General features: G+C 40.4%; 1 protein-coding gene across 4 annotated transcripts in view; it reads right to left on the reverse strand.

Annotated features, from left to right (window-relative positions):
* The window catches only part of wtap (WT1 associated protein), a 74,361-nt gene that overhangs the window by 18,020 nt on the left and 30,647 nt on the right, over positions 1-25,694 (reverse strand). For all 4 annotated transcript variants that reach the window (XM_067989135.1, XM_067989137.1, XM_067989136.1 and 1 more), the window contains 2 exons: positions 17,372-17,550; positions 13,067-13,221 (listed from right to left, as the gene is read on the reverse strand). In XM_067989135.1, the coding sequence (XP_067845236.1) occupies positions 13,067-13,221; positions 17,372-17,550 (334 nt within the window). The remainder of the gene's footprint in view (positions 1-13,066; positions 13,222-17,371; positions 17,551-25,694) is intronic.

The following is a 25,694-nucleotide window of genomic DNA, read 5'->3' on the forward strand; positions in this document are numbered from 1 at the left end:
AGGGCTCCTCCCCGGGGTGGGGGCCCAGCCCGCAATCAAAGGGACATTATCCTGTTTAAACAGATGTTTTTGTCCCAACTGCACCCCTTCGTGAAGGCAGCCCTAGGGGTGTCAATTAATAAAAATACCCCCTGGACTGATGAAACTGCCTCTCAGACATGGGGCTCTGTGAAGGACCACATTGGTCACCTCAGCCATAATAAAAGGCCTGTGGCGGCTGTTGAGGGGCCTCTCCGTAATAATTCAGGGACCTAACTTTGGAAACATCTCTTGTAATGATCAGTGCCAGAAATTTACAGGACTGTCGTAGCCACACCTTTGACAACCGCGATCAGGGGCGTAAAAATGGGCCTATGCTAACGGAATCACTCACCGTCAGCCTCGTAGAGCAACAATTGGAACAGCTAATTGCTCTAATGACAGCTTAACAGATGAACTACAGAGGTAAAACTGTGGCCAGTGCACAATCATCCATTCTTCCTGATTGCAACGACGAAACGGGGCCTCTCCGAAGTCAGTGGTGGGGGTCTGGCGTGATCGTAGTACCCATTCCGTTGTGTGTGTCATTATTAATGGAGGCCAACGACAGAATATGTTGACAGACACTGGATCATCTGCTACGATCATTCATACCACATACCCTGAACGCCACGCTGCAACGACAGGGAAGCTTACTTCTTTAACTGCTTTTGAGGGATCTATGGGCCAGGCGCATGAGATTAAGGAGGCACACTTTAGCTTCGGTCAGATAGAATTCATTTTTGACCATCCCGTAGTGATGAGAATGATAAATTGTGACTGTATCCAATTTTCAAGCGTTGTGATATGACTGTCGATTATATGAACAATGTATTATGGTTTCACCAAGGGGCCCCCTCAACCAGGTTGTGTCAGACACACACGCAGTTTTGCGATTAAGAGAACTGAGCTACATCTCTTACCCTCACACCTAGATATACAGATGCTATTAACACAATAGAGAGCAGTGTTTGCTATGCACAAGCATGATTGTGGGCACCTGTAGGGAGAGGAAGTAGTTAGCGGGCTGACATATGTTAAAGTTAAGCAGTACCCTATTCCAGCTGAGAGCTATCCTGCATTGCAAACTATGGTTGAGGCGCTGTTACAGCAGGGTGTTAAACAGCAGCGCACTTTCAAGACCAATTTGCCCATTTGGCCTGTTAAAAAACCAGATGGGAGCTGGCTTCTCGCAATCGATTATTGGAAGTTAAATCTGGTGACCCCAGCCTGCTCCGCGGTGGTGAGAGAGACCCCCACGTTACTATCCCAGATACCAAGGAAAGCCAAATGGTTCTCAATACTCTACCTCCATCGGGTTCTGGAGTAATCCTGTAAGGAGGGAGGACCCTTTACTTTTAGGGATCAACAGTATATCTGGACTTGCCTGCCACATTTTTTGTAAGAGAATGACTGCGGCAGTCATTTTCATATCTAGATTGTTTGTTGCAGTATGTCGATGATCTGCTTCTTGCCACCAAAACCCGTGACGAACATATACAATTGCTTCAGGAGATGCTGGTCTTAAAATTAACTCTTAAAAGGCAAACCTCCTGCAATCTGAAATTACTTTCCTAGGCATTAACATCTTGGATGAAGGACGCAGCCCTGACTAACGTAAAGTTGATGTGATCCAGAAACTGCCAGTGCCTGCTTCTACGTCAGCTTTGCGATCTTTTTTGGGGTTGGTGGGCTACCAGCAATCGTTTATTCCACAATTTGCCGAGTTCGCCAGACCACTGTATGACCTGCTGAAGCTCCAGGATAAAGAACTTAAAGATAACTGGACAGAAGCATACATTAAGGCAATCGAACAGTTAAAAGCAGCCGTGATGAGAGAGACCCCCACGTTACTATCGAACACGCAATCGAACAGCTATTTGCCTCATCTCACCCGATCCAGATAAAGCATTCATAAGAACGTTAAGAAATAAGAACACGAGTAAGCCATACGGCCCCTTGAGCCTGCTCCGTCATTCAATCAGATCATGGCTGATCTTCGATCTCAACTCCACTTTCCCGCCCGATCCCCATATCCCTCGACTCCCTAGAGTCCAAAAATCTATCTATCTCAGCCTTGAATATACTCAACGACTCAGCATCCACAGTCCTCTGGGGTAGAGAATTCCAAAGATTCACAACCCACTGATTGAAGAAATTCCTCCTCATCTCAGTCTTAAATGGCTGACTCCTTATCCTGCGACTATGCCCTCTAGTTCTAGATTCCCCAGCCAGGGGAAACAACCTCTCAGAGCATCTACCCTGTCAAGCCCCCTCAGAAACTTGTATGTTTCAATGAGATCACCTCTCATTCTTCTAAACTCCAGAGAGTAAAGCCCATTCTACTCAATCTCTCCTCATAGGACAACCCTCTCATACCAGGAATTAATCTAGTGAACCTTCGTTGCACCACCTCTAAGGCAAGTATATCCTTCCTTAGATAAGGATTCAACCTTGAAGTTACTGCTACTGGTCAAAGCTTACTGATCAAGGCTGCAGTTTTATGCCAAGGGGTTCAGAAAAAACTACTTCCCATTGCATTTGGCTCATGGATTCTCACTAGGGTGGAGAAGACATAATGCCTGTGAGAGACATTTACTAGCCAGGTTATGGGCAGTTCAACATTTTACCTTTATTACTGGTCTGCAGTTGCTGAATCTCTACTCCCCATCATACTCCTGCTACGACAAGACAACACTCTGGTTTCCTCTGCGAGGCTGTACTATTGGACTTTGTTACTAATGGAGTGTGATTTGGATATCGTCCCAAAGAAAACTACCTTTGGTAGGGGGATGGGCACCAGGATGAAACATTAGAGAAGATAAATAAGGTGCAGAGAACTAGAAGGGACAAGTAGCACTGGAGTAAAGAATAGTTCAGAAATAGGAGGAATCAGACAGGGAGCAAAGGCGAGGCAGTCTAAGATGAGATTGGAGTGCATGTTAAATAAGGTTGGTGAGCTGCAGGCTCAAGTTGCCACGTGGGATATAGTGGCAATAACAGAGACCTGTCTCGAAGGCGGTGAGGACTTGATACTTAATATTCCTAGCTACAGGGTGTTCAGGAAAGAAAGGGAAGGAAAAGAGGGGGGCTGGGGGAGGTGTGTAGTAGTATTGATCAAAGAAATTATTATAGCATTGGAAATGGATGATGTAGTTGAGGGGTTAAAGACAGAATCTATCTGGTTAGAATTAAGGAACAACAAAAGGAGCTATTATGCTAATGGGTGTATACTATAGGCCACCAAATAGTGGGAACGATATAGAGGAGAACATTTGCAGGCAAATTACAGAAAGTTGCAAGAACGATAGAGTAGTGATAACAGGGGACTTCAATTACCCCAATATAGACTGGGACAGTAACAGTGTAAAGGGTGAAGAGGGGGAAGAATTCCAGAAATGTGTTCAATAGAGCTTTCTGAAAAAGTGTGTTTCCAGCCCAATCAGGAATGAAAGTGCTGGATCTAGTTCTGGGGTATGAAGTGGGGCAAGTGGAGTGTGTTTCAGTGGGGTAGCATTTGGGGAACAGTGATCATAATATCATCAGGTTTAGAATAGTTATGGAAAAGGACATGGAACAATCAAATGCGAAAATGCTTAACTGAGGAAGGCAAATTTCAGTGAGTTAAAAAGGGATTCTTGCCCAGATGGACTGGGATCAAAAATTGGTAGGCAAAACAATGGGAGCCCTTCAAGGAGTCGTCGGTTCGGGTACATAGTAGACACATCCCTACCAGGGGACAAGAAAGAGCATCCAAAGCTAGAGCTCCCTAGATGACTAACAATAGAGATTAATAGGAAACAAAAAGGAGCCTCATGACAAATGTAAGGTTCATAATACAGCAGAGAACCAGGTTCAATACAAAGTACAGAGGAGATCTAAAAAAGGGAACGAAGGGCAAAGAAAGGAATATGAGAATAGATTAGTGGCTAACATAAAAGGGAACCCAAAAGTCTTTTATAAATATATAAATGGTAAAAGGGTAGTCAAAGGTAGCGATTAGGGACAAAAAAGATCTTCTTGTGGAGGCAGAGGGCATGACTGAGACACTAAATGAATACTTCGTATCTCTCTTCACTAAAGAGGAGGATGCTGCCATTGAGCAGTAAAGGAGGAGGTAGTAGCGATATTGTATAGGATAAAAATCGATAAGAGGAGGTACTTAAAAGGTTGGCCGGCCCAAATGGGACACATCCTAGGGTTACTGAGGGAAGTAAGGGTGGAAATTGCGGAGGCTCTGGCCACAATCTTCCAATCCTCCTTAGATACGAGGATGGTGCTGGAGGACAGGAGGATTGCAAATGTTACACCCCTGTTCAAAAAAAAGGGGAGAGGAATAAACCCGGAAATTATAGGCCAGTCAGCCAAAGTGGGGAAACTTTTAGAGACTATAATCACGGACAAAATTAATTGGCACTTGGAAAAGTATGGGCTAATAAATGAAAGTCAGCACGGATTTATTAAAGCAAAATAGTGTTTGTCTACCTTGATTGAGTTCTTTGGTGAAGAAAAGGAGGGGGGGGGGTTGATGTGTATATGGACTTTCAAAAGGCATTTGATAAACTACCACATAATAGATTTGTTAGCAAAATTAAAGTGACAATGGAAGCATAGATACAAAATTGGCTAAGGGACAGAAGTAGAGTAGTGGTGAATGGTTGTTTTTCAAACTGGAGGGAAGTATACTGTGGTGTTCCCCAGGGGTCAGTATTAGGACCACTGTTCTTTTTGATGTATATTAATAACCTGGACTTGGGTATAATTTCAAAGCTTGCCGAGGACACAAAACTCTGAAATGTAGTAAATAACGTAGAGGATAGTAACAGACTTCAGGAGAACATAGACAGACTGGTGAAATGGGCAGACACAAGGCAAATGAAATTTAATGCAGAAGTGTGAAGTGATGTATTTTGGTAGAAAGAGGAGGCGCAATATAAACTAAAAGGTACAATTTTAAAAGGTAGTGCAGGAACAGAGACACCTGGGGGTGCACATACCTTCTTTGAAGGTGGCAGGACAAGTTGAGAAGGATATTAGAAAAGCATTTGGCATCCTGAGCTTTATTAATAGATGCACAGAGTACAAAAGCAAAGAAGTTATGCTAAACCTTTATGAAACACTGGTTAGGCCTCAGCTGGAGTATTGTGTTCAAATCTGGGCACCACCCTTTAGGAAGACTGTCAAAGCCTTAGAGAGGATGCAGCAGAGATTTGCTAGAATGGTGCCAGGGATGAGGGAGCTGAGTTATGTGAAGAGATTGGAGAAGCTGGGATTGTTCTCCTTAGAACAGAGAAGGTTAAAGGGGAGATTTGATAGGTCTTCAAGATCAAGAACGGTTTTGACAGCGTAAATAAGGGGAAACTGCTTCCAATTGAAACTGCTCCTGTTGGAGTTCGAAACACATGAAGGATCACTGCCAGATGGTGAAAGTGTGTATATCGATGGGTCTTCCATTCACCAAGATGGTACACCTATGACTGGATTCGCTGTTTGCACTCCACATGATGTCAGCCAGCACAAGTGTACCACTCATCCAGCTCAGTATGCCGGACTAGCTGCTCTGCTGACAGTTGTGAAGGACACCTCCCAACTACCTGTCAATACCTGGCCAGATAGTGCTACGCTGTCCCTCCCGCTATACTATAAAAATGATTTTAAAACGTCTGACAGGAAAACTTTAATACACGCATCACTATTGATTTCCTTGTGGCATGCGCTCAAATCCAGATAAGCCCCGTGCCCCTTTGAATGCGTCTGGTAAAAACGCAACAAAATTAGGCGGCCAAAACAGGGAGCTCCATACTAAGACAGGTAGTAAACATTCGCAGGGAAACTCACCAAGATTGGTGGCATTGTGGACAGTGAAGAAGGTTATCTCGGATTGCAACGGGATCTTGATAAATTGGGCCAGTGGACCGATGAATGGCAGATGGAGTTTAATTTAGATAAATGTGAGGTGATGCATTTTGGTAGATCGAATCGGGCCAGGACCTACTCCGTTAATGGTAGGGCGTTGGGGAGAGTTATAGAACAAAGAGATCTAGGAGTACAGGTTCATAGCTCCATGAAAGTGGAGTCACAGGTGGATAGGGTGGTGAAGAAGGCATTCAGCATGCTTGGTTTCATTGGTCAGAACATTGAATACAGGAGTTGGGATGTCTTGTTGAAGTTGTACAAGACATTAGTAAGGCCACACTTGGAATACTGTATACAGTTCTGGTCACCCTATTATAGAAAGGATATTATTAAACTAGAAAGAGTGCAAAGTTTGACTTATAGGGAGAGGTTGGATAGACTGAGACTTTTTTCCCTGGAGAGTAGGAGGTTTAGGGGTGATCTTATAGAAGTCTATAAAATAATGAGGGGCATAGATAAGGTAGTCAAAATCTTTTCCCAAAGGTAGGGGAGTCTATAACAAGGGGGCATAGATTTAAGGTGAGAGGGGAGAGATACAAAAGGGTTCAGAGGGGCAATTTTTTCACTCAAAGGGTGGTGAGTGTCTGGAACGAGCTGCCAGAGGCAGTAGTAAAGGCGGGTACAATTTTGTCTTTTAAAAAGCATTTGGACAGTTACATGGGTAAGATGGGTATAGAGGGATATGGGCCAAATGCAGGCAATTGGGACTAGCTTAGTGGTATAAACTGGGCGACATGGACATGTTGGGCCGAAGGGCCTGTTTCCATGTTGTAAACTTCTATGATTCTAAACTTCTATGATTGAGCTGCCTCTTAGCTGCCCTAATAGGCCAGCCTTGGGAACCTCCCCAGGTCAGCGTTCTTGGCTTAGCAAATTCAGCAGCACAGGAGTTGCATTTTATTTGAACCATACCATTGGTCAAGGAATGGCACGCCTTCAGCAAACCACTGCCTCAGGCTACTCAGTGGGCTAAGGATAGATCCGCCCCATTAGTCCAAAAATTGCTCGACTGTCCAAATGTTTACTGTGGTATGCACCCCCACAACTTGCTGATGATTTCTTTCACCTGTTTCATTCTCATCCTACAGAGGAACATTATTCATCTGGGGTCCTTATTAAGGTACCAGAGTTTGGGAACCAAATTGGACAACAGCAGTATAAGATTCAGTCTATAGGATGAGTAATTCTGAAGGAGTACCGTAATCCCCCACCACACTTAACAGATGGATGGAAGTGAGTTTGGATTCATGTGTTAGACAAGGAGATAGCTGGGCAAGTGAAGCTAACCATACTAGGGTATCACAATCACGTGGATTATACTTTTGCAGACAAATCACCATTATGTGATATGCTGATTAGCTCCTTATGGGAAGGGACAAATATTGCATATAAAGGAAAAAGGGAGTATTGTTATACCACCCATGAAGCCATATTTTACCATGGTGGAAGAGAGTGCCCACTACCGACACCAAACCAGTGTGTTATACCTTCTTGTGCATTTGGGTTAGGGAACCATCAGGTTTTTCAGGTCTCGGTTGCAAAACACAATCATTACTAAAATACAGGTGAGGGGTGACCTTCAAGCAATTGTAGCATTTGGACACCCTACACCTTCTCTGTCTTTTAGTCTGCAGAGTGTAATAGCTAAAGGGGTTACCTCTAAGGCATCTGGTAAAAACGCAACAAAACAACGTGGAGGCCAAAACAGGGAGCTCATTCCTGATGGCAAAATGTGCACAATACAGGAGAAAGACCTTGGGTGAGGTTGTTGTCTCAAATGTTCCTCGTTGTCCAAATGGTAGCAATTGTAGCATTGTTGATCAGTGTTTGGTGGGTTTGAAGGTTAGTGAGAAGTTTAAAACACCAGTATGAACAATTAAAAATGGTGGCGTCGTTGAATCGGAAATGAGGGAACAGATAGTGATTTCTTCACTCTCAAAGGGGGAGCTTTAAGATACATCTTATATACATATAAGGATTAGTACATACATACACATTAGGATTAGTATTTGGTTTAATTTCATATGATTAAGGTTTTTGCTTTCTTTTCAATTATAAATAGCTTGTAGACCTGTGCTGAAGCTAGAAATAATAAAATGGTCAAGTTGCTCATTCACAGAATTCTTCAGAGTATGGATGACATTTAACAAGAAAAAGCTTAGTCAGCAAGGAGAGGTCTTTTGTTAGCAAGGAATGCTGAATAAGGTCTTTCAGATAAGAGGGTAGCTTATATCACAAAAGACAATAAATCAACAAACCAGTTAGGAAACTGAAAAACAACTCCTTTTAAGGGATGGCTGTGCACGACTAGAGCCCTATAAAGATCTTCAGTTTTCTGTCACAATTCGTAAAGAGAGAACGAAAGAATCAATGAAGGTTATGTTCTCTATCCAGAGCGAAAGCAGATAATATCGTTTATTTCTCTATGACTACTGCTTTAGACATTGAGAGTGTCGAGACTTGGTCAAACTCAATAAAGATTATTTGCAACCAAATTGGCGTCAAGTCCAAGAATCTTACAGCAACCTAGGACCCATTCTGATTACTTTTCCACTTTGAGCACTGCCAACCATTTTAGTATCTCCACTTTATCTATTTTTATCCTATCCAATTTTGCTACCCCCTCCTACTTTACTGTGACAGTGGCAGCATTCTCTTCTTTAGTGAACAAAGATGCAAAACACTCATTAAGTACCTTAGCCACGCCCTCTGCATGGACTTCCTTTTAAGTCCTTAATCGGCCCCACCTTTCCTTTTACTATCTTTTTACTCTTTATATGTTTATAAAAGACTTCAGGGTTCCCTTTTATGTTCCCCGCTAATCTTTTTTCATACATTCTCTTTGCCTCTCATTTCCTTCTTCAATTCTCCTCTGCACTTTCTGTATTCAGCTTGATTCTCTACCATATTATTCACCTGACATTTATCATAAGCCTCATTTTTCCACTTCATTTTAAACTCAACTTGTTTAGTCATCCAGGGATCTCTAGCTTTGGACTCTTATCCTCCTCAAGGGAATGTATCTAGTCCATACCCAAACTACCTCATCCTTGAAGGCCTCCTATTGCTCATTTACTGTTTTACCTGCCAATCTTTGTTTCTAATCCTACTCTAAACCTAATGATATTTTAATTACTGTTTCCCCAAGTACTCTCCCACTGAAACATGCTCCACTTCATTCCCCAGAGCTAGATCCAGCACTGTTTCCTTCCCAGTTAGGCTGGAAACATACTGATCATGAAAGTTCTCCTGTACACATTTCAGAAATTTCTTCCCTTTACACTGTTTTTTCCCCCAGTCTATATTAGGATAATTGAAATCCCCCATTATTACTCTACTGTTTTTCTTATCTTTCTGCAATTTGTCTGCAAATTTGCTCCTCCATCTCCTTCCCTCTATTTGGTGGTCGAAAGTACACACCCAGCAGCATAATAGCTCCTCAACTCTAACCAAATAGATTCTGTCTTTGAACCCTCAATTTCCAGGGCTGCAACAGTATCTTTGATCAATAGATTGGAGAAGCTGGGGTTGTTCTCCTTAGAGCAGAGAAGGTTAAGATGAGATTTGATAGCAGTGTTCAAAATTATGAAGGGTTTCGATAAAGTAAATAAAGAGAAACTGTTCCCTTTGGCGAAAGGGTCCAAAACCAGAGGACACAGATTTAAGATGAATGGCAAAAGAGGCAGAGGCAACACGAAGAAACATTTTTTTTTAGTGGGTTATGATCTGGAATGCCTGAAAGGGTGGTGGAGGCATATTCAATAGTAACTTTCAAAAGGGAATTGGATAAATACTTGAAAGGAAAAAATTTACAGGGCTATGGGAAAGAGCAGGGGAATGGGATTAATTGAATAGCTCTGTCAAAGAGCCGGCACAGGCAGGATGGGCTGAATGGCCTCCTCCTGTGCTGTACCTACTATGGTATTAAACAGATTTGGGCTCTTTTCTCTAGAAAAAAGGCTGAGGGGTGACCTGATAAAAAGGTCTTTAAGATAATGAAAGGATTTGATAAGGTGGACGTGGAGAAAATGTTTCCACTTGTGGTGAGTCCAAAACTAGGGGTCATCAATAATAATTGATTATTAGTGACAGCCACTAATAAATCCAGAAAGGAATTCAGGAGAAACTTCTTTACCTAATGAGGTAAGAATGTGGAACACGCTACCACAAGGAGTAGTTGAGGCAAACATCATAGATGCATTTAAGGGGAAGCTATATAAGCACACGAGGGAGCAAGGAATAGAAGGGTATGCTGATAAGGTTAGATGAAGTAGGAAGGGAGGCGGCTTCTGTGGAGCATAAACGTCGGCATAGACCAGTTGGGCCGAAAGTCCTGTTTCTGTGTAGACTCAATGCAAGAATATTTAATCAATTCACTGTGGTCTATATGCTTAAGTGGGATGAATTTGCAGTATCTTCTTAATTCTCAGTTTTCTCTGCTTCTCTCATGACCATGGCCTTATTGGGGCACGGTTCCACCAACATCTGCAGTCCACTATCTTGCCTGAGTGGCCATTCCTCATTTGAGAGCCTATAGAATGAGTGTCATCAGTCTTATCTGAACATAGATGCCAACATAATCCAGCCTGATCCTGTCGCAACCTGATGTCTACACGCCGATTTTCTCAGCAGGAATTACTGAATACCAATTAAGAGGAACTGTAGCTGTTTGTCCCCATCCAGGCCAAATGTTGAGGCCATTTGGTGCCTGTCTAACACAGCTAACTCAGCAAAGATTGGGGATCCAACCCAAGACCATCCTAATCTACATGTCTTGGCATTCTACCTGATAGCGTATTTACCCACATGCCGTATCTATATTTTAAAAAAAGTCCTAATTTCCATGCTCACAACGAGAAAGGCTTTTTGTTCACAATGATTTTTTATACAAGTACATCTGAACTTGCAAACAAGCTCATATCATAAAACTCATTAACAAGTCCAAACTCTTAAGTGAGGCTATACAGTGCACATAGAGCCAAACCCAAAAAAGCAGACATGGAAACCAAAAAAGGAAGGACGTATTTTCTGCGAAACAGAATGGGGTCAGTCACTGTGCCACAAGTGCAAAATTTTTATGCATCCACTCAACAAGTTGGAAACGTGGCAAATCCTGTACGGTCACTTCTCTGAAATTCCCTTTTAAATTCTAATGTTAAACAGCCACTTGTGATAAAGCACTCCTTATTTTAATAACTGAGAAAACATTCATTCATTCTTTCTTCCATTGATAATATACAGTATATGCCATGTGTAACTAATTCACCAACTTGTGGAAACAATCTTTCATTATTTACCCCCTCAGAATTGTTCATAATTTTGGGAACCACTATTAGATCCCCTTTAACCTTCTCTATTCCAAATGTCTCTTCATAACCTCTCATTCCTGATATAATTTCAGGTGAATTTTTGCCCTTTCCATAGCTTTAAACTCCAATATCCTCCCTACAAAGGGCTGCCCAGAACTGCATGCAATACTCCAATTGTGGCCTAACCAATATTTTGTATAAATTAATCACTTCTTTGGTTTTATATTTAATGGTCCTCTATAAAAACGCAATACTAAATTTGCCTTTTTGCACAATCTTTTCTACCTGCACTCCCATCTTTAATGATCTATGTAACCGCATCCCTAGATCTTTCTGCCCCTCTACGCTCAAGGATCTTATCTTTTAGGGTATTATTTCCCCCCAAAATGCACTACTTCACATTCCTGTGCATTGTACTTATCTATCTACCCCGCCAACCTATGTCTTCCTGCATTTTTCCTGACAGTTTGCCATATCCTCTCATTTGGTGTCATTAGCAAATTTGAGGATATGCCTCTTATCACAGTCATTTATACAAGTGGAAAACAAGAGATCCCAACTCAGGACCCAGGGCACACCAGTACTCACCAATCCAAAAAACATCTATTCACACCTACTCTCTGCTTTCTGACCCGCAGTCATCTCTCTACAAATCTATGCTGACTGTCTCTAATTAAACCATGGCTTTAAGTCTCCATAATTTCATTCCGTTTCTGCTGATCTCCAGCCATAGTTAGAGATCAGGAGATCCCCCAACCCCCTGCAAATATTCCACCTGTAGAAGCTTACCCACAACATCATAACCTAGAGCGAAGATGTTTACGAATGGCTGCAAGACCATAGAAACTTCCACTATCCTTAATATGCCACGGGATGGCAGATACATTTTTCTTTAATGAGTCTGAAATAATGGTCTTACAATACAACTTTTTAAAAAAAAGTTTCCTTGCAGTATTTTAGCATAACAAAATATCTTTTTAAAAAAAAAAGTCTACCTTTCATGTGTCTGAGCAATGCAGCATTTTCTGGCCACAGGTACAACAGGCTGGCAACTTGTTCCCAGTTTTGGGAAAATGCTGAGCTTCAGCTTAATAAATCAATAGTCTGCTCAAGATTGAGAATTCACTATGCAGGGAAGCTATGTTCTAACCTTACTTAGTACAATGCCCCGCAGCACCAATTAAAAAAGATGGCATTTATGTAATTACTTTTGTTGTGCAGTAACTTGGACAGATAAAAATGATAGCCATTCTGTGCCACGTACCACAAACAACAATTGGATGAATGGCCACTTTCGATTAAGCGAGGAATGTAGACCAGAACACACACAACTTCCTGCTTTCCTTTGAATAGCACTCAAAAGGAGGGCACCTCTGATATTTCAATGCAGTACTTGAGGGAGTGCTGCACTGTCAGCCTAGATTAAGTGTAGCACTCCCTCAGTACTGCATTGAAATGTCAGCCTGGATTGAGTGCTCAAGTTCTGATGTGGGCTTGAACACACTCACAACCTTCTGACCCAGAGAAGAGAGTGCTACCAAATTAGCCAAGCTGATATATTATACTGATGTGAACAAAACTTTTGCAGAAAATAATTTGGAATTAAACTTCAAACAAAAAACACACCCCTTGTATTTTATACAACACAGGTTAGTCCCATTGCAGATACTATACTTTAACATGGCTCATTAATACTGACTAATAAAAGCGACAAAGAGAGAATGCCACACTAGCGTGTTATTGACCAAAAAGAGCTTCTCCTAGAAGAACGCATTCTTTCCCCCACAAACGCGGTCAAGAACTCAGTACTGAACTCCACTCACCATCTTGACTGCTTTTGAGCTCCTCACTGTATTTCTTCTGTAAAGCTAATTCAGCCTCCAACTGCGCAATGCGTCCCTGGGACAGCTGTCTTCCCAGCTCCTGGTTTTCCTGAATTAACATCCGACACTTGGCCATCAGCTTTTTTCCCGTTTGGCTGTAAAGACAGACACTTACCATCACAGAGGGAAACGATAGTTCTTCATAAACTGGAGATCACTTCACATGATCACATACTATTAAAGACCAAACATTTCTAGCCCACCGTATGGCCAATTTTGGCTTTGGTAGCCCCATTTTAAACATAGAATAGTTTCAAACTCAGTATTAAAAACCAAAAAAAAATAATTCAAAGGCCGTTTTTTCCCCCCACACTGTTTTAAGTGCTTTTCATAAATCATGTGGGATTTTTTTTTTAACGGTACGGTGAAGCTCTGGAAAAAAATGTCAGCCAGTTCCTGCAGGATTTTTGGTTGCAACGCTGAGCCTATATGGAGTTGAAATGTCCAGAGAGATCTTACGACAACTTGAACAAAGGTATGGTTAGTCAATAAAAATCACTTCAAAGTTTACAGCAACAAAAATCTGATTTCTCAGGAGAGGAAAAACCCTGTGAAATATCAATGTATGAAAGAAACAAGTTTCAACTCAATTTATAATTATTCAGGGCTCCCCACATACACTGTGGGGTGTAGTAGGAAGGTATTCAAACCAGCAGGTCTCAGGTTTGATCCCAGGGCTATGCTGACCTAGCTGATTTTAGCGGGCAGCAGCAGGTTACTACAAATAGGCTAAGTGCCTCTGAGTTTTGGGAGGGTGATTTAGGAGCAGGAGAAATCAGCCTGCATTCCAACTTCTGATCATGTACTGTAACCCCTGCTGGAATAGGTCTGTATATGGACAGTAACAGGATTGGGCTTGGCTATCATGTCCCCAACAGTCAACTGGCCAGCCAATACACACAGGAAGAACAGTACTTCAACTCAAGTGGCCAGAGAGCCATTGGTGGATGTGGAACTGCACCACAAGCAAGTCATGCAACTTAAAAAGGAGAAAAACTGGAGGCAATAAAATCTTCAGATGACCTAATATAAATTTAAAATTGAGATGCTTTCGTAGTGGATTTAACACAAAAGGACACATTGAGTGTAACAAAGTGCCAAAAAAGGGCGATAAAATGTCATAGGTTTATCGAACAGCACAGGTTAGCAATGTAGAGCAGAGTTCTCTTACATTACAAAACAGTGATAACAGACCTTTCCATGGAAGTATACCTCAAAACCACAAAGTTTAAAACAGGAACCAAACACAGTGGCCTATGGTGGCATCAGTATTGGAAATGCAGGAACTAGATTCGTATTAACCAATGAAAGCTCACTGGTGCAGAAACGTGCATTGTATAGGCAGAATTTAGGATTGTCAATGCACAATAATGCAATTCTGTCCTCTTTTCCCCCCCCACCCCCAAACCCCATCCGAGGAAAAAAAGCATAACCACACCCTCAATTGATGGTGCAGACCAGAAGCTGTGCACGGGCTAAGTAGTTTAAAATGTTACATTAAGTTCTATACTAATCATACATATAAAGTTACACTGGTGTAAGCCTAGTCCTCTATTCTTACAGGACTTAAAAATAGGAATCAAACAAGATATTTTAAAGGTGAACTGAACTGTCGATGCCGCGCATGTTCTATCCCCTTTAAGAAACTGATATATTGCTGAATTGAAGATTTACGTCGTGGCCTGAACTTGATCTCAGGCCATCTGTCATGTCGTCTGTTGCAGTTTCTCCTCTATACTTAGAAATGGTATGCACCATTAACAATTGATACACAATGACAAACAGCCACACATACCTACGCGATGCTTATTTTACAAGACATAGTTGGACTGAGACATAAAAGGCAAGTTAATAAGATTTAAAAAAATTAAAAATGAAAGTTTTACAAATTCATACACTATTCTGTGGATATAATTTAAGACATAGCCATCCCTGCAAGACTTGGATGAGATTTCCTACATCAATAATCATACAAACCATTTGAAAACTGGGGTCAAATGTGAACAAATGTTATGGCCTTTGAGAATGTGCATTTAAGTAGATATGTGATCAAATTTCTTTTTTTTTAAAAAAAAGCATGGCAGGTGCTTTTAATCAAAGGAATTCTCCCAAAAAAGGCCATTTTGTGATGAATTTGATTAAAATGTTCATTCCACTGACTTGAATGAATATTTACCAGTTTGATCTTCAACTTTACTGGTACAGACAGTTATCCCAATGCAATACAAAACATTTTACTAAACAAGGAATTTAGTTTTGCAGTTTTAAAAAAGTACATTTACTGTGAACTATTTTTACTGAGACAGGCCATCTTGCAGTATTAAAATAAACTATACAGAATACTGTACAATAAAAACTGTGAATATGACCCAAATATGGAAATGGGGAAATAGGGTTAGACTTCATCAAACTGCATTGTGAACTTTACAATGAACACTTGGAAAAACAGCAAGATACATGAAACTGTACAGTATGTGCACATCAGTATATATTTTCTCCCTCCCAGTTGGATCACCAGAATGGGCTGAATTTCATAGACCAGTATTAAAAATTCCCATCCAATCAACATTACATCTCATCACCGGAAGCTGCACACAAGCCAAATTTTTTAAAAAAAATTGCTGTTTGAAATTTTGCTTCAGAACCAAATACTCTGAGGAGGATTAGTGTAGTTGAGGGATTTTTTTTTGAATTGGGAGCTCCCAGTCTGGTTCAGAAGAAACTAAATAAGGCAAATGGTGTGGTGCACAAATTCAGCATCCCATTTCCACAAAACAAAAAGCATCCCAAACTTGTATTCTCAGCTCAGAGATGAGGAATGGAGTAAGTTATGTTCTGGTGCACGAATTGTTATGTCACATTACTTGAAATCAGGACATTGTGCCCAATTAGTCTGTTTAGATTACAGCAACCAGGGTAAACAACTACATTTGGAAAGCCTGATTTTTATAAAGCACTATATTAAGAAACACCAGAACTTTTATAATACTGAAACCTACTGGAAATATATTGTTTATGGTTACATACCGGACATAAATTTTCTGATGTCAATTATCAAGTTGTCTTATTCAACTGGAAGGGCACATCACTTTTTGGCTCAAACACATGTGTTTTAATACTGCCCCCACCAACAACAAAGATCTCCCCAAAGTTACATTAGTGTGTTAATTTTAATCTGGTGTAAACCTTTAGATGTACAGTAACTGCTTTCAATTCCTAAAATTAAAACTAAATTTCAATACACTTGGGTTCTAAGATTGCACAGTTGTGTTTGCAGATAAGTCACCAATGGCAACACTTCAAAAATCAAAATCCCAGTACAAAAGTGGCACATTTAAAAAAAAACAACATTCCCTCCAATAGTTAGCCAGTGGAAGGGGTTTAAATTTCACTAACAAAAAGCTAACCAAAGAGATAGATTTCAAGTTATCCGCTTACATTTATAAAGACTGCTCACCAATTGGTACGTACGAGTTGGTTAGTTAATGAAGTTAAAGAAACCATATTCACAATAGAGGGAAGGTTGCTGCAGAATGAATCAATACGAAAATATGGCTTGTAAATTCAACTCTACATAGAGTTGGTGGCCAGTTCAAAAAATTATTGAAACCTTTGTGCTCTAAAGTCACTTCAGTGTTTTTTCAACTCTTGACAGTTCACCATGAACAAGCAGGAAGTCTTCAGTCTTACACCAAATTGACTTCCAGTGTCTATTGGTCACTAGCGCAACGTTTGGAGTGCAGGGCATTCCACTACTTTAAACGAATTTACACGAACTCAATTCAGGCTCAGTGTCTGAGACGAGAAAAGCTACGTTCTCTCCTCCAAACTGTCTGCAAACACAGCCACCAGAACAGTGTGCAGCAGACTTTACACTCCCTTTTTGCAGAAGTGACTTCTTTTCCTCCCTTTATTTTCTTCTATAAAAACCAAATATGAACAGTGGCTAAATGTTCTAGGAGGGGGAAGAATTTTTTTTTAGTTGGATGTAGGCCACCTCTTCGGAACAGTCCGACTCCTTCAGGCCTCTGAAGTAGAAGGGGGAAAAAGCTGAAACAGAACGTTCATCTGACAATGTTTTACATTAAGCATAACAAGCTGAGCAGTAAAAGAATCTGGATTTTTTTTGGCTCAAAGGCTGAGGCTGTCTTGCTCTGACAAGAGAGTACTTGGCCATCCCACCATAGCATTCTTGCAGTGGGACTGTCAGGGAAGTCTTGACTGGGGAGTATTTTGTTTGTTTACCTATCAGGTGTAAACTTCCAGGCACTCAGTTCATTTTGGGCTTGTTCCAGTTTGTCTTTAGTCTGTTCCAGTTCAGTCTTCATTTTAAGGAAAAACAAGTTAATGGCAGGGTCAACCAAGGTGGATCGGAGTTGAGCAGCACTGGGCAGTTGAACTTGCTTGAGGTACTGGATCTGGTTCTGTAGGAAGCAAAAGTTACACGGTCACCACAGAGGCACCATTTTATTGTACATTAAATAATACTGACATGCCAATGAACAGGATGTTATCTCCTTTACCTCTCCAATGCCATCTTATATAAACTCCGAGTATGCCCTATTGTAAAGATTTATCTCCCCCAGCCAAAATTTTTATCCCTCTCTGCAATAACTATGCCAGGTTGTAGTTGAACAGGCTTCAGAAGCCTCGAGTGCCTTGTGACCGTGGCTATTCTTTGTGGCCCAAGACAATAACAAGCTATTTTAGCATGCATCGGGGAAGTCAAAGGGGAGGGGGAAGAGGAGCAACAGAGCTCAGCCCAGTTTTGTGTTATCTTACATCCATTCACATGGTTTCCACCATGGGCCCTGGTCTGTACGCAGTAGCTCACCACACTATGTTTACCCATTAAACCATCGTGGGCCCACAAAAGCTTGTGTATATTAGAACATTTACCTCAAGTCAATGCACCACATGTAGGCAACAATCAAGGGCTTGGCTATATATACTGTTAGAGATGCTCAAATAGTTTATGTAGTTAATAGGAAGCCAGCTTTTTTTCCCCTATGGGATTGTTCAAGATGAGCCAATGAGCACAATAAAAGTTTGAAATGGATTGGGCCGTTATTAGTGTTTTTTTGATCGGCTGGGAAATTTGAGTTAACCAGAAAGCGAGACAGATTGTGTGTGAGGTAGATGTACAGTGTAATTAATGGGCACTGCACATGACTATCAGATATTGATATTTATTGTGGCATTCATTCAAAGGCCTGTAGTCCACCATACGAGTCTGAAAAGAGCAACATCGATCAGCATCAGGGGCAGAAATTTTCACTTGACAGATGAGAAGTTGAACAGAATCGGCACCATTCACCGTATTGATACTTGCATCTTGTACTTTTGCAAACAGGATCCAGGCTGAAAATGATCCCTATGGTTAATGAAAGCCAGCTGTTGACTTTCGGATCTTTGGATGATCTCAGTTGCTATGTGTTACCAGTGAATACAAGAAACCACATAAAATCAGTTAAGTGTTATTTATTTTCACATCACTGTCCACTTTTCTTCAAAAAAAGCTTGTGCTTCCTTGAATATTAAACTACTGAGATGTAGCAGGTCTGATTTATCCTTAAATTAAATGAGGCAGTAACAAATGGACTATTAAAAATACAAGAATTCTAGGAACATAGCAAGTATTCTGCTTAAATTATGTTCTCCTAAATAGTCCACTCTGCCAAGGACACAAAAATCACGTGATCGCTTATACTGGCTTTAACACTTTATATAAACAGTTTAGTCGCAAGTTCCACATAATAGACATTTGCACAAAATACAGTACAATTTCTATTACAGTTTAACTTTACAACAACAGATACAGGGAATATCCACATTTGCTTCTTCATCTCAGTGGTCATCTTCCCAAACCATCTCCCTCCAAGTGCATATTTGCAAACATACCTTTGCACTCACTATTCATGGAAGTTGCACCTGTGTGGGTTTAATATGGATCAGCTTCAAGATTCTTCTTTCAAGTTAAAAAAACACACAAGACAAGAGTCTTCTTTTGCTTCAGCAATGTTGATGGTGAATGTAGAGGAAACCTCTAGCCCAGCTAGACGTTGACTTTTCAAAAAAGTTTACACCCAGTTCAGCAACCCGATCCTGCAGTGATTCAAGTAGACCTGCCAGTACAGATATTGTTGTCGATAAGGACATGGTAGCCTCTGAACTAAAAGCCTCAGTTGTGTGTTTAACAGGTGAAGCAAAGTAAATGCCTCCAGAAGCTCCTATGCTGGCTTTTAGATGAATCTTGCCTCGGCTTGAAGCAGTGATGGTTGTGATAATTAAAGCCATTGTTGCTCAAGCAGTTTATTGCAATGTTATTTTCATGCCCCATTTCAAAAGCACCCTGTGGCAACCTTTGAATTGTGGCTCCCATAGAATACTTTGTTAGTCACTGTGCCATATGTAAAATATCCAAGCTTTTGTTCGCCTTACCATCCAGTTTATTGTTGCTATTACCAAGCAAAGTCGCCGAGTGATAATACAAAGTACCTGGCAATCCACTTGGTAATTCTAGAGACTGTTTTGTTGGCCAAAATCAGACAATACTTTTTAAGGCTTCACAGCTTTTTACTATGCATTACAACACTTCCTGCTTTATATCAGTTAGACATCACTACTGTGATGCAAGGCCCATTTGCATTGCAATGCTGGCTCAATTGTCAAGAGGTATGAACAAGCTAACTTTTGTTACATTTTGTTTCATTTAGCAGATATTTCTATGGCCCTTCTCTAAGTTGTTTCTTTGCTTACCTAATGGTGGGTAACAAAATCCAAATCCCAGACTCAGTGATCATACACCTTCAAGAAGATCCAATATTATGAGTGCACTGTACTCAAGTGTCACAATCATTTGACTTCTTTCCTGATGTTGCTTTACTCAGTTAAACCAACTAGTTGCACTTTATTCATTCTGCTTGAGGTTGTTCTTTTCTCCTAAACCAATCAATTCCTTACCTTATTTTTGGTAAGGTTAACACCCTGCTCCAAAATGTTTTCTTCCAGATAGAGATTATATATGTTAAGAGCTGGGTCTTTCTATAACTATTGGTGATGATGCTTTTTTAACACTAAGCAGCCAGACAATAGGCAGACTTCGGAGGGCAAATCTGAACTCCCTGTTGACCTCTCTCCCTCCACCCACTCCAGCAGCTCAGTCCAAAATAAATTTGCTCACAAAGGTTTGCAGAGTTTGAAGTCAGTGCTCGGATTTAAGCTCACAAACTCAATGTGAAGCCAAATGATGTATTGCTAGAGTTGACAGGCTGCCCTTTTTCAAGAATTTCCAAAAGTCATTATGTACCATCTTCAGAGTTTTGCTTACTATGGTTAAAAAGTTGTATTTTGTGACCATGCACCCCATATATAACCCAGTTTATCAATTCTAGAGCAACTGGCAAAGTGAAGTATACATTATGCTGATAATGATTTTTAGCATATGGACTAACAAATCACTTCCAAAGTAGAGTCCCAGTTACACAATAATCTTTGCCCGTGGCACTAATGCACTTTATAAGCAGGAAATATCACTGACACATACAAAATAAGAATAACATCCTCTCAAATTAGGAACACTGTTTAATAAATGAGGCCAATAATCAGAGGTCCTACCTGCAAATAAATTCATGTTTTCTATACAGTGTTATATTCAATTAGAAGAGCACTATATTTGCATAACATTCAGCACATCTTTAAACTGACTATATTGAAGCTCTTTCAGAGAGAGAGAGAGAGAGAGAGAGAGAGAGAATGTGTATAATGAAGATGAGGAAAAATATTGTAGAGGAAAAAACGAAAGCAAAAAATATTTTTCCCAATATAGGAATCATTTCACAAGACATCAGGTGACGTTTGATGAGTTGCCATATTCCTACTAGTATTATATCACCATTTCTGGTTAAGCACTCAAAACAAATGCACAGATCCCTGAATGGATTTAGTGGGTTAGCGATGTGGAGGAAGATAAATTTATTCTGAGAAGTTGGGCAACAACCAAAGTTTATTCATTATGATTACCATTGGTAATTTCAACAACAGTGTTTCTAACAAAACAGTTCAAGTTTAGATCACATTGTTCTGGTATTGAGGGGGCATCTCCAAATTACATCAAAACCACAGGCAAGAACAAATAGCACATTAAAACTTAACACTGTTCTATTAACTATTTAAACATACCAGGTTTCACCAAAACTCAGTCAATCCATGTCCATAACTTTTCAAATTACTTCAGTTGCTAATTCATTGTTAGCCAAATTAAACCCTTCAATAAAATGGCAACAATGTATGCTAGATTTGCTACTCAAGGCAACTATTAAAAGTCCAAGAAATTAGTTTTGAAAGTCAGAATTCTACAAAAGTGGATAATTTATAATGTCTATCAGCATATACAAGCACTATGGGAAGACCAAATGGATTAGTGAAGTCTGGAGACAGTTTAACAAGAGAAACTGCACTGTAGCAATGATATACTATCTATACCTGCATGTAAAAGGTGGTAAAGTTGCCATCTAAATATCACAGCACTGGAGGAGGGGTAAAAAAAATACCTGGCAGGAACGTGGCAGCATGGTGCTGCTGTGTCCAAAATGTGTGGAAAAATGGTTCTGCGAGGGGGGAAACCTGAAGAAGTATGGGATCCATGTGCAAGATGAGTCCCCTACTTTATTTTCTGATCTTATGAGTCCATATTGTACTCTAAACTACTGCATGCTGTGGTGCTGAGCCATTAGCCAAATCGCTGGTCTGTGCTGAGTCAAATTATCTTGTGATGATAGCACTATATCCTTGGGCTGGGAAGCTGATGGGGAGTAACTCAAGCAGGTCTTCAGCTACTGATTGGTATCCAATAACCCCATCTACAAACCAGATGTGATCAAGTGGCTTGGGTTTGATGCCCTTCGCTGTCAAATATTCAATGTCCAGAGCTACATGAAGAATGGTCACCATAGGCAAGTTTCCACAGGGCTGTTGCCCTCAAAAAAACTGCCAACATTAAGTACCATCTTCAGGAGTGGAGAATACTGGGAAACAAGGTCCATTTTAAATAATGCTGGCTTCAATTTCGTTGACAATCTTCTGAATAACTAGCATACAATTACATGAAATGCTACCCAGTATGTATTAGTCAAAGAAGCAACAAGCATGTAGCTTGTCAATGGCCAGGATCATTTATACATACAACTTATTCTACAGTACTTATTGTATATTCTCCTCTATAAGACAAGAAATGTAGGTCACTGTTGGGGGGGGGGCGCGGGGAAATGAGCCATTGTGCTGGATGATATTATAGTCACCTGCTGCTGGCCTGGTCCGCCACTCTGTTCTCTCAGGTGATCAGATTGTGCGTGTGTCACAGACACACCAGTAGTAGTGCATGACCAAATTAATATCAAATTTCCAGCTCTCTAAGCTGTGTTGACTCCACAGACAGCAGAACATTTCATTTTAAAGCTACTCAGCTGTTCCATACTGTGCCATCATTGTGCACAAATGCAAATCAGGGAGCAGGAGACCAGCACCCCGAGAGTGCAGTGTGGGTTACCAGTGCTGGGAAGACAATTGTAGTAGCAGTTTAAAGTGTTAAGAGCAATGGCTGAACCAAAAAAAAGTCATTTGATCCAATATGAAGCAAACATTTCTTGTGTGGCTTTTCAAGACTTCTTTATAAAACTGTCCAGCTATTTTAAGTTCAATGAAATACTGCTGTCTGGATAGTTTTAATGTTGATGTAATCTTATACATAGGTTAGATTTATTTTTTTTGTCAAGAAAGTCTTATACACCAGTATATACAATAACTTACATGAACTGCTTTCATTTACATCGTGCCATTATCACCTCAAAATATCCCAAAGTGCGACAGTGAATTATTTTGAATTCAATTATGTCGGGAAAATGGCGGACAGTTTTTCTGCGCCAACAATATGAATGCTGTTGGAGGGATTGGTTGAGTGCGGAATGCTCATTTTCAAATAGTACCATGGAATTATTCATTTTCAGATCAAACAGAGTACCATGGTTTAACAACTCATTCAAAGGATTCATCAATGCAGCACTCTCTCTTTATACCAATAACATGGTGGTATGGATCATACTCAGAAGAGGGCCAGTTAATGTAAACACTGTAGCTTATATTTTATTATTTAAACCAGTTTAAAATGAAATGAATGAGTTAGCGCCAATCAGAAAATCAAGGCTCGTGAATTTTAGAATCCATAAGCACATTACTGTGAAAGCTCAATGAAGAGGCAGTCAGATACTAGCAACTTCACTTCTGTCATGGTCAGTGTTAAGTGATCTGAACATAAACGTTGGGTGAGGTCTAAACGATCTGTAGAACACTGATTTACCAACAAAAAAATGTCTAAAATTTGGATATGGCTATAGGGTAGGAATAAAAACACCTACATAGGTATAGAGGCATAGAGCACAAAAGCAAGGAAGTTATACTGAACCTTTATAAATCACTGGTTAGGGCCCAGCTGGAATATATTGGCCAATTCTGGGCACCAGACTTTAGGAAGGATGTCAAGAGGGTGCAGAGGAGAATGGCACCAGAGATGAGGGACTTTAGTTATGTGGCTAGACTAGAGAAGCTGGGATTGTTCTCCTTAGAGCAGAGAAGATTAAGGGGATATTTAATAGTGGTGTTCAAAATTATGGGGGTTTTTAGTAAAGTGGATAGGGAGAAACTGTTTCCACTGGCAGGAGGGTCGGTAACCAGAGGACACAGATGTAAGATAATTGGCAAAAAAGCCAGGAGGAGATGAGAATTTTTTTTTGAAAACTCAGCAAGTTGTTATGATCGGGAATGCATTGCCTGAAAGGGTGGTGGAGGCAGATTCAATACTAACTTTCAAAAGGGAATTGGATATATACTTGAAAAGGACAAATTCGCAGGGCCATGGGGAAACAGCAGGAGTGTGGAACTAATTTTTCAATGAGTGGGCACAAACACAATGGGCCGAATGGCCTCCTTCTGTGCTGTATGATTCTATAAGTGTTGGACGGTAAAACCATCACAGGCTGTAGGAACTCTACGCTCCAAATCGTCTATTAAAACAGCACTGACATTTAAGTTAATTTTAATGCATTTGAATCACCCCCTATATTAAATGTTAATTTTTGAAACACATGCCCAAAGATAACAGTTCGGGAACTTTGAAATTGACCAGGGCAGTAACCACCACTACCATTTGCCCTTCGATCTCTTTTTTTTGGGAAATGAGTACATACATTTCCTTTTATTTAATTCAATTTGCCACTGAAATGTTGGAATATTTTAGAGGATTTCAAAAGCTCTCCAGCGGCAATGAGTTTACAGAATTGCCTGAAATAGATGATGCGCATAATACGTTGTAAGTGGCACCTTTGAAATTGATTTCTATGCTGATGGCAACTAACACTCACCATTTAGTATAAAACTGTTGCCCACCGTAAGTGTGAGCACGCTAAGTGGTGAGGTCTGTACACTAATTACATTATTTGCAACAAGATGGATGTTAATAGGTTCTAGATAACACTTCTTGCTAATTAAGTGTATCAAGATATCAGCAAAGTTTCATCAAGGTTTGCTTGTTACAATCTCCAACAAAATTAGTATTAGGAAATTTTGTAAGCCTCCAAACAATGCCCTGTTTTTGTGCTTTTCCTGTGTGTGTTTTTTTTAAAAAAGATATAAAAATGAATTACCTTTGCTAAAATAGAATCATTCAATAAAGAATTTAACAGCAAACCTAGGTTTTGTGAAGATTAAAATAAGACACGAGTTGCCACCTTGTGACAGGGCACTGAAATTCATTACTGCAGCCCTACACATAAATTCAGCAAGATCAGAAATTGTAATTGGTAACATTTCTAACTTGCTTTTTTGGGGAGGGGATCTAAGGAATTCTGCAGGATTGAACAAGTGAATTCCTTTGAAATCGTGAAAACTTACTGCGCAGCTCAGTAGTTCCTTGCTGCCATCAATAAGCAAGGATAAAAACAGGTCAGTTAATCCCATTATACCTGGAATGGCTGTATCAGTTTCACCCCAGATTTAGTAAAACAAACAGCTCTGTAACTGACTGAACAGGCTTCATCTACCCATTGCAATAGTCAGCAAAGAATACAGCAGACTCTCACCCAACCCAAAGCCATTGAGTCATGCTGGAGGTTGCTACTTGATAGGCTATTGGATTATGAAGGCAGCTGAACCAGATTCCAACCTTACCAGATATTCACATACGTGCACTTCCAGTAAAGGGGTTACTGAGCAACTACTAGGAGCCTATTTTTCCCCTTTCCTAGCCTTAGGGTGCCAAGGACACTGCAGTACCAATACCGGCGTCCGAGCTGAGAGCAGGTAACTGAACATCGACTAGGAGGAATTTAGGACCTTTTGATCTATATGGTTCAATTGCACATTGCTTTTACCAACTGAGCCATCAGAAGAGTGCCCAATATTTACACTCTTCCTTGAGCAATTTTATATCAACTATTTCGCATAAAGGATTCAGAAGGCATTAACTAAGTCATGAGAGCAAGATTATAACATATTTAAAATATGCACTGGTATATCA

The sequence above is a fragment of the Heptranchias perlo genome, chromosome 8 (genome assembly GCF_035084215.1).
Source record: "Heptranchias perlo isolate sHepPer1 chromosome 8, sHepPer1.hap1, whole genome shotgun sequence".
Lineage (NCBI taxonomy): Eukaryota > Metazoa > Chordata > Chondrichthyes > Hexanchiformes > Hexanchidae > Heptranchias > Heptranchias perlo.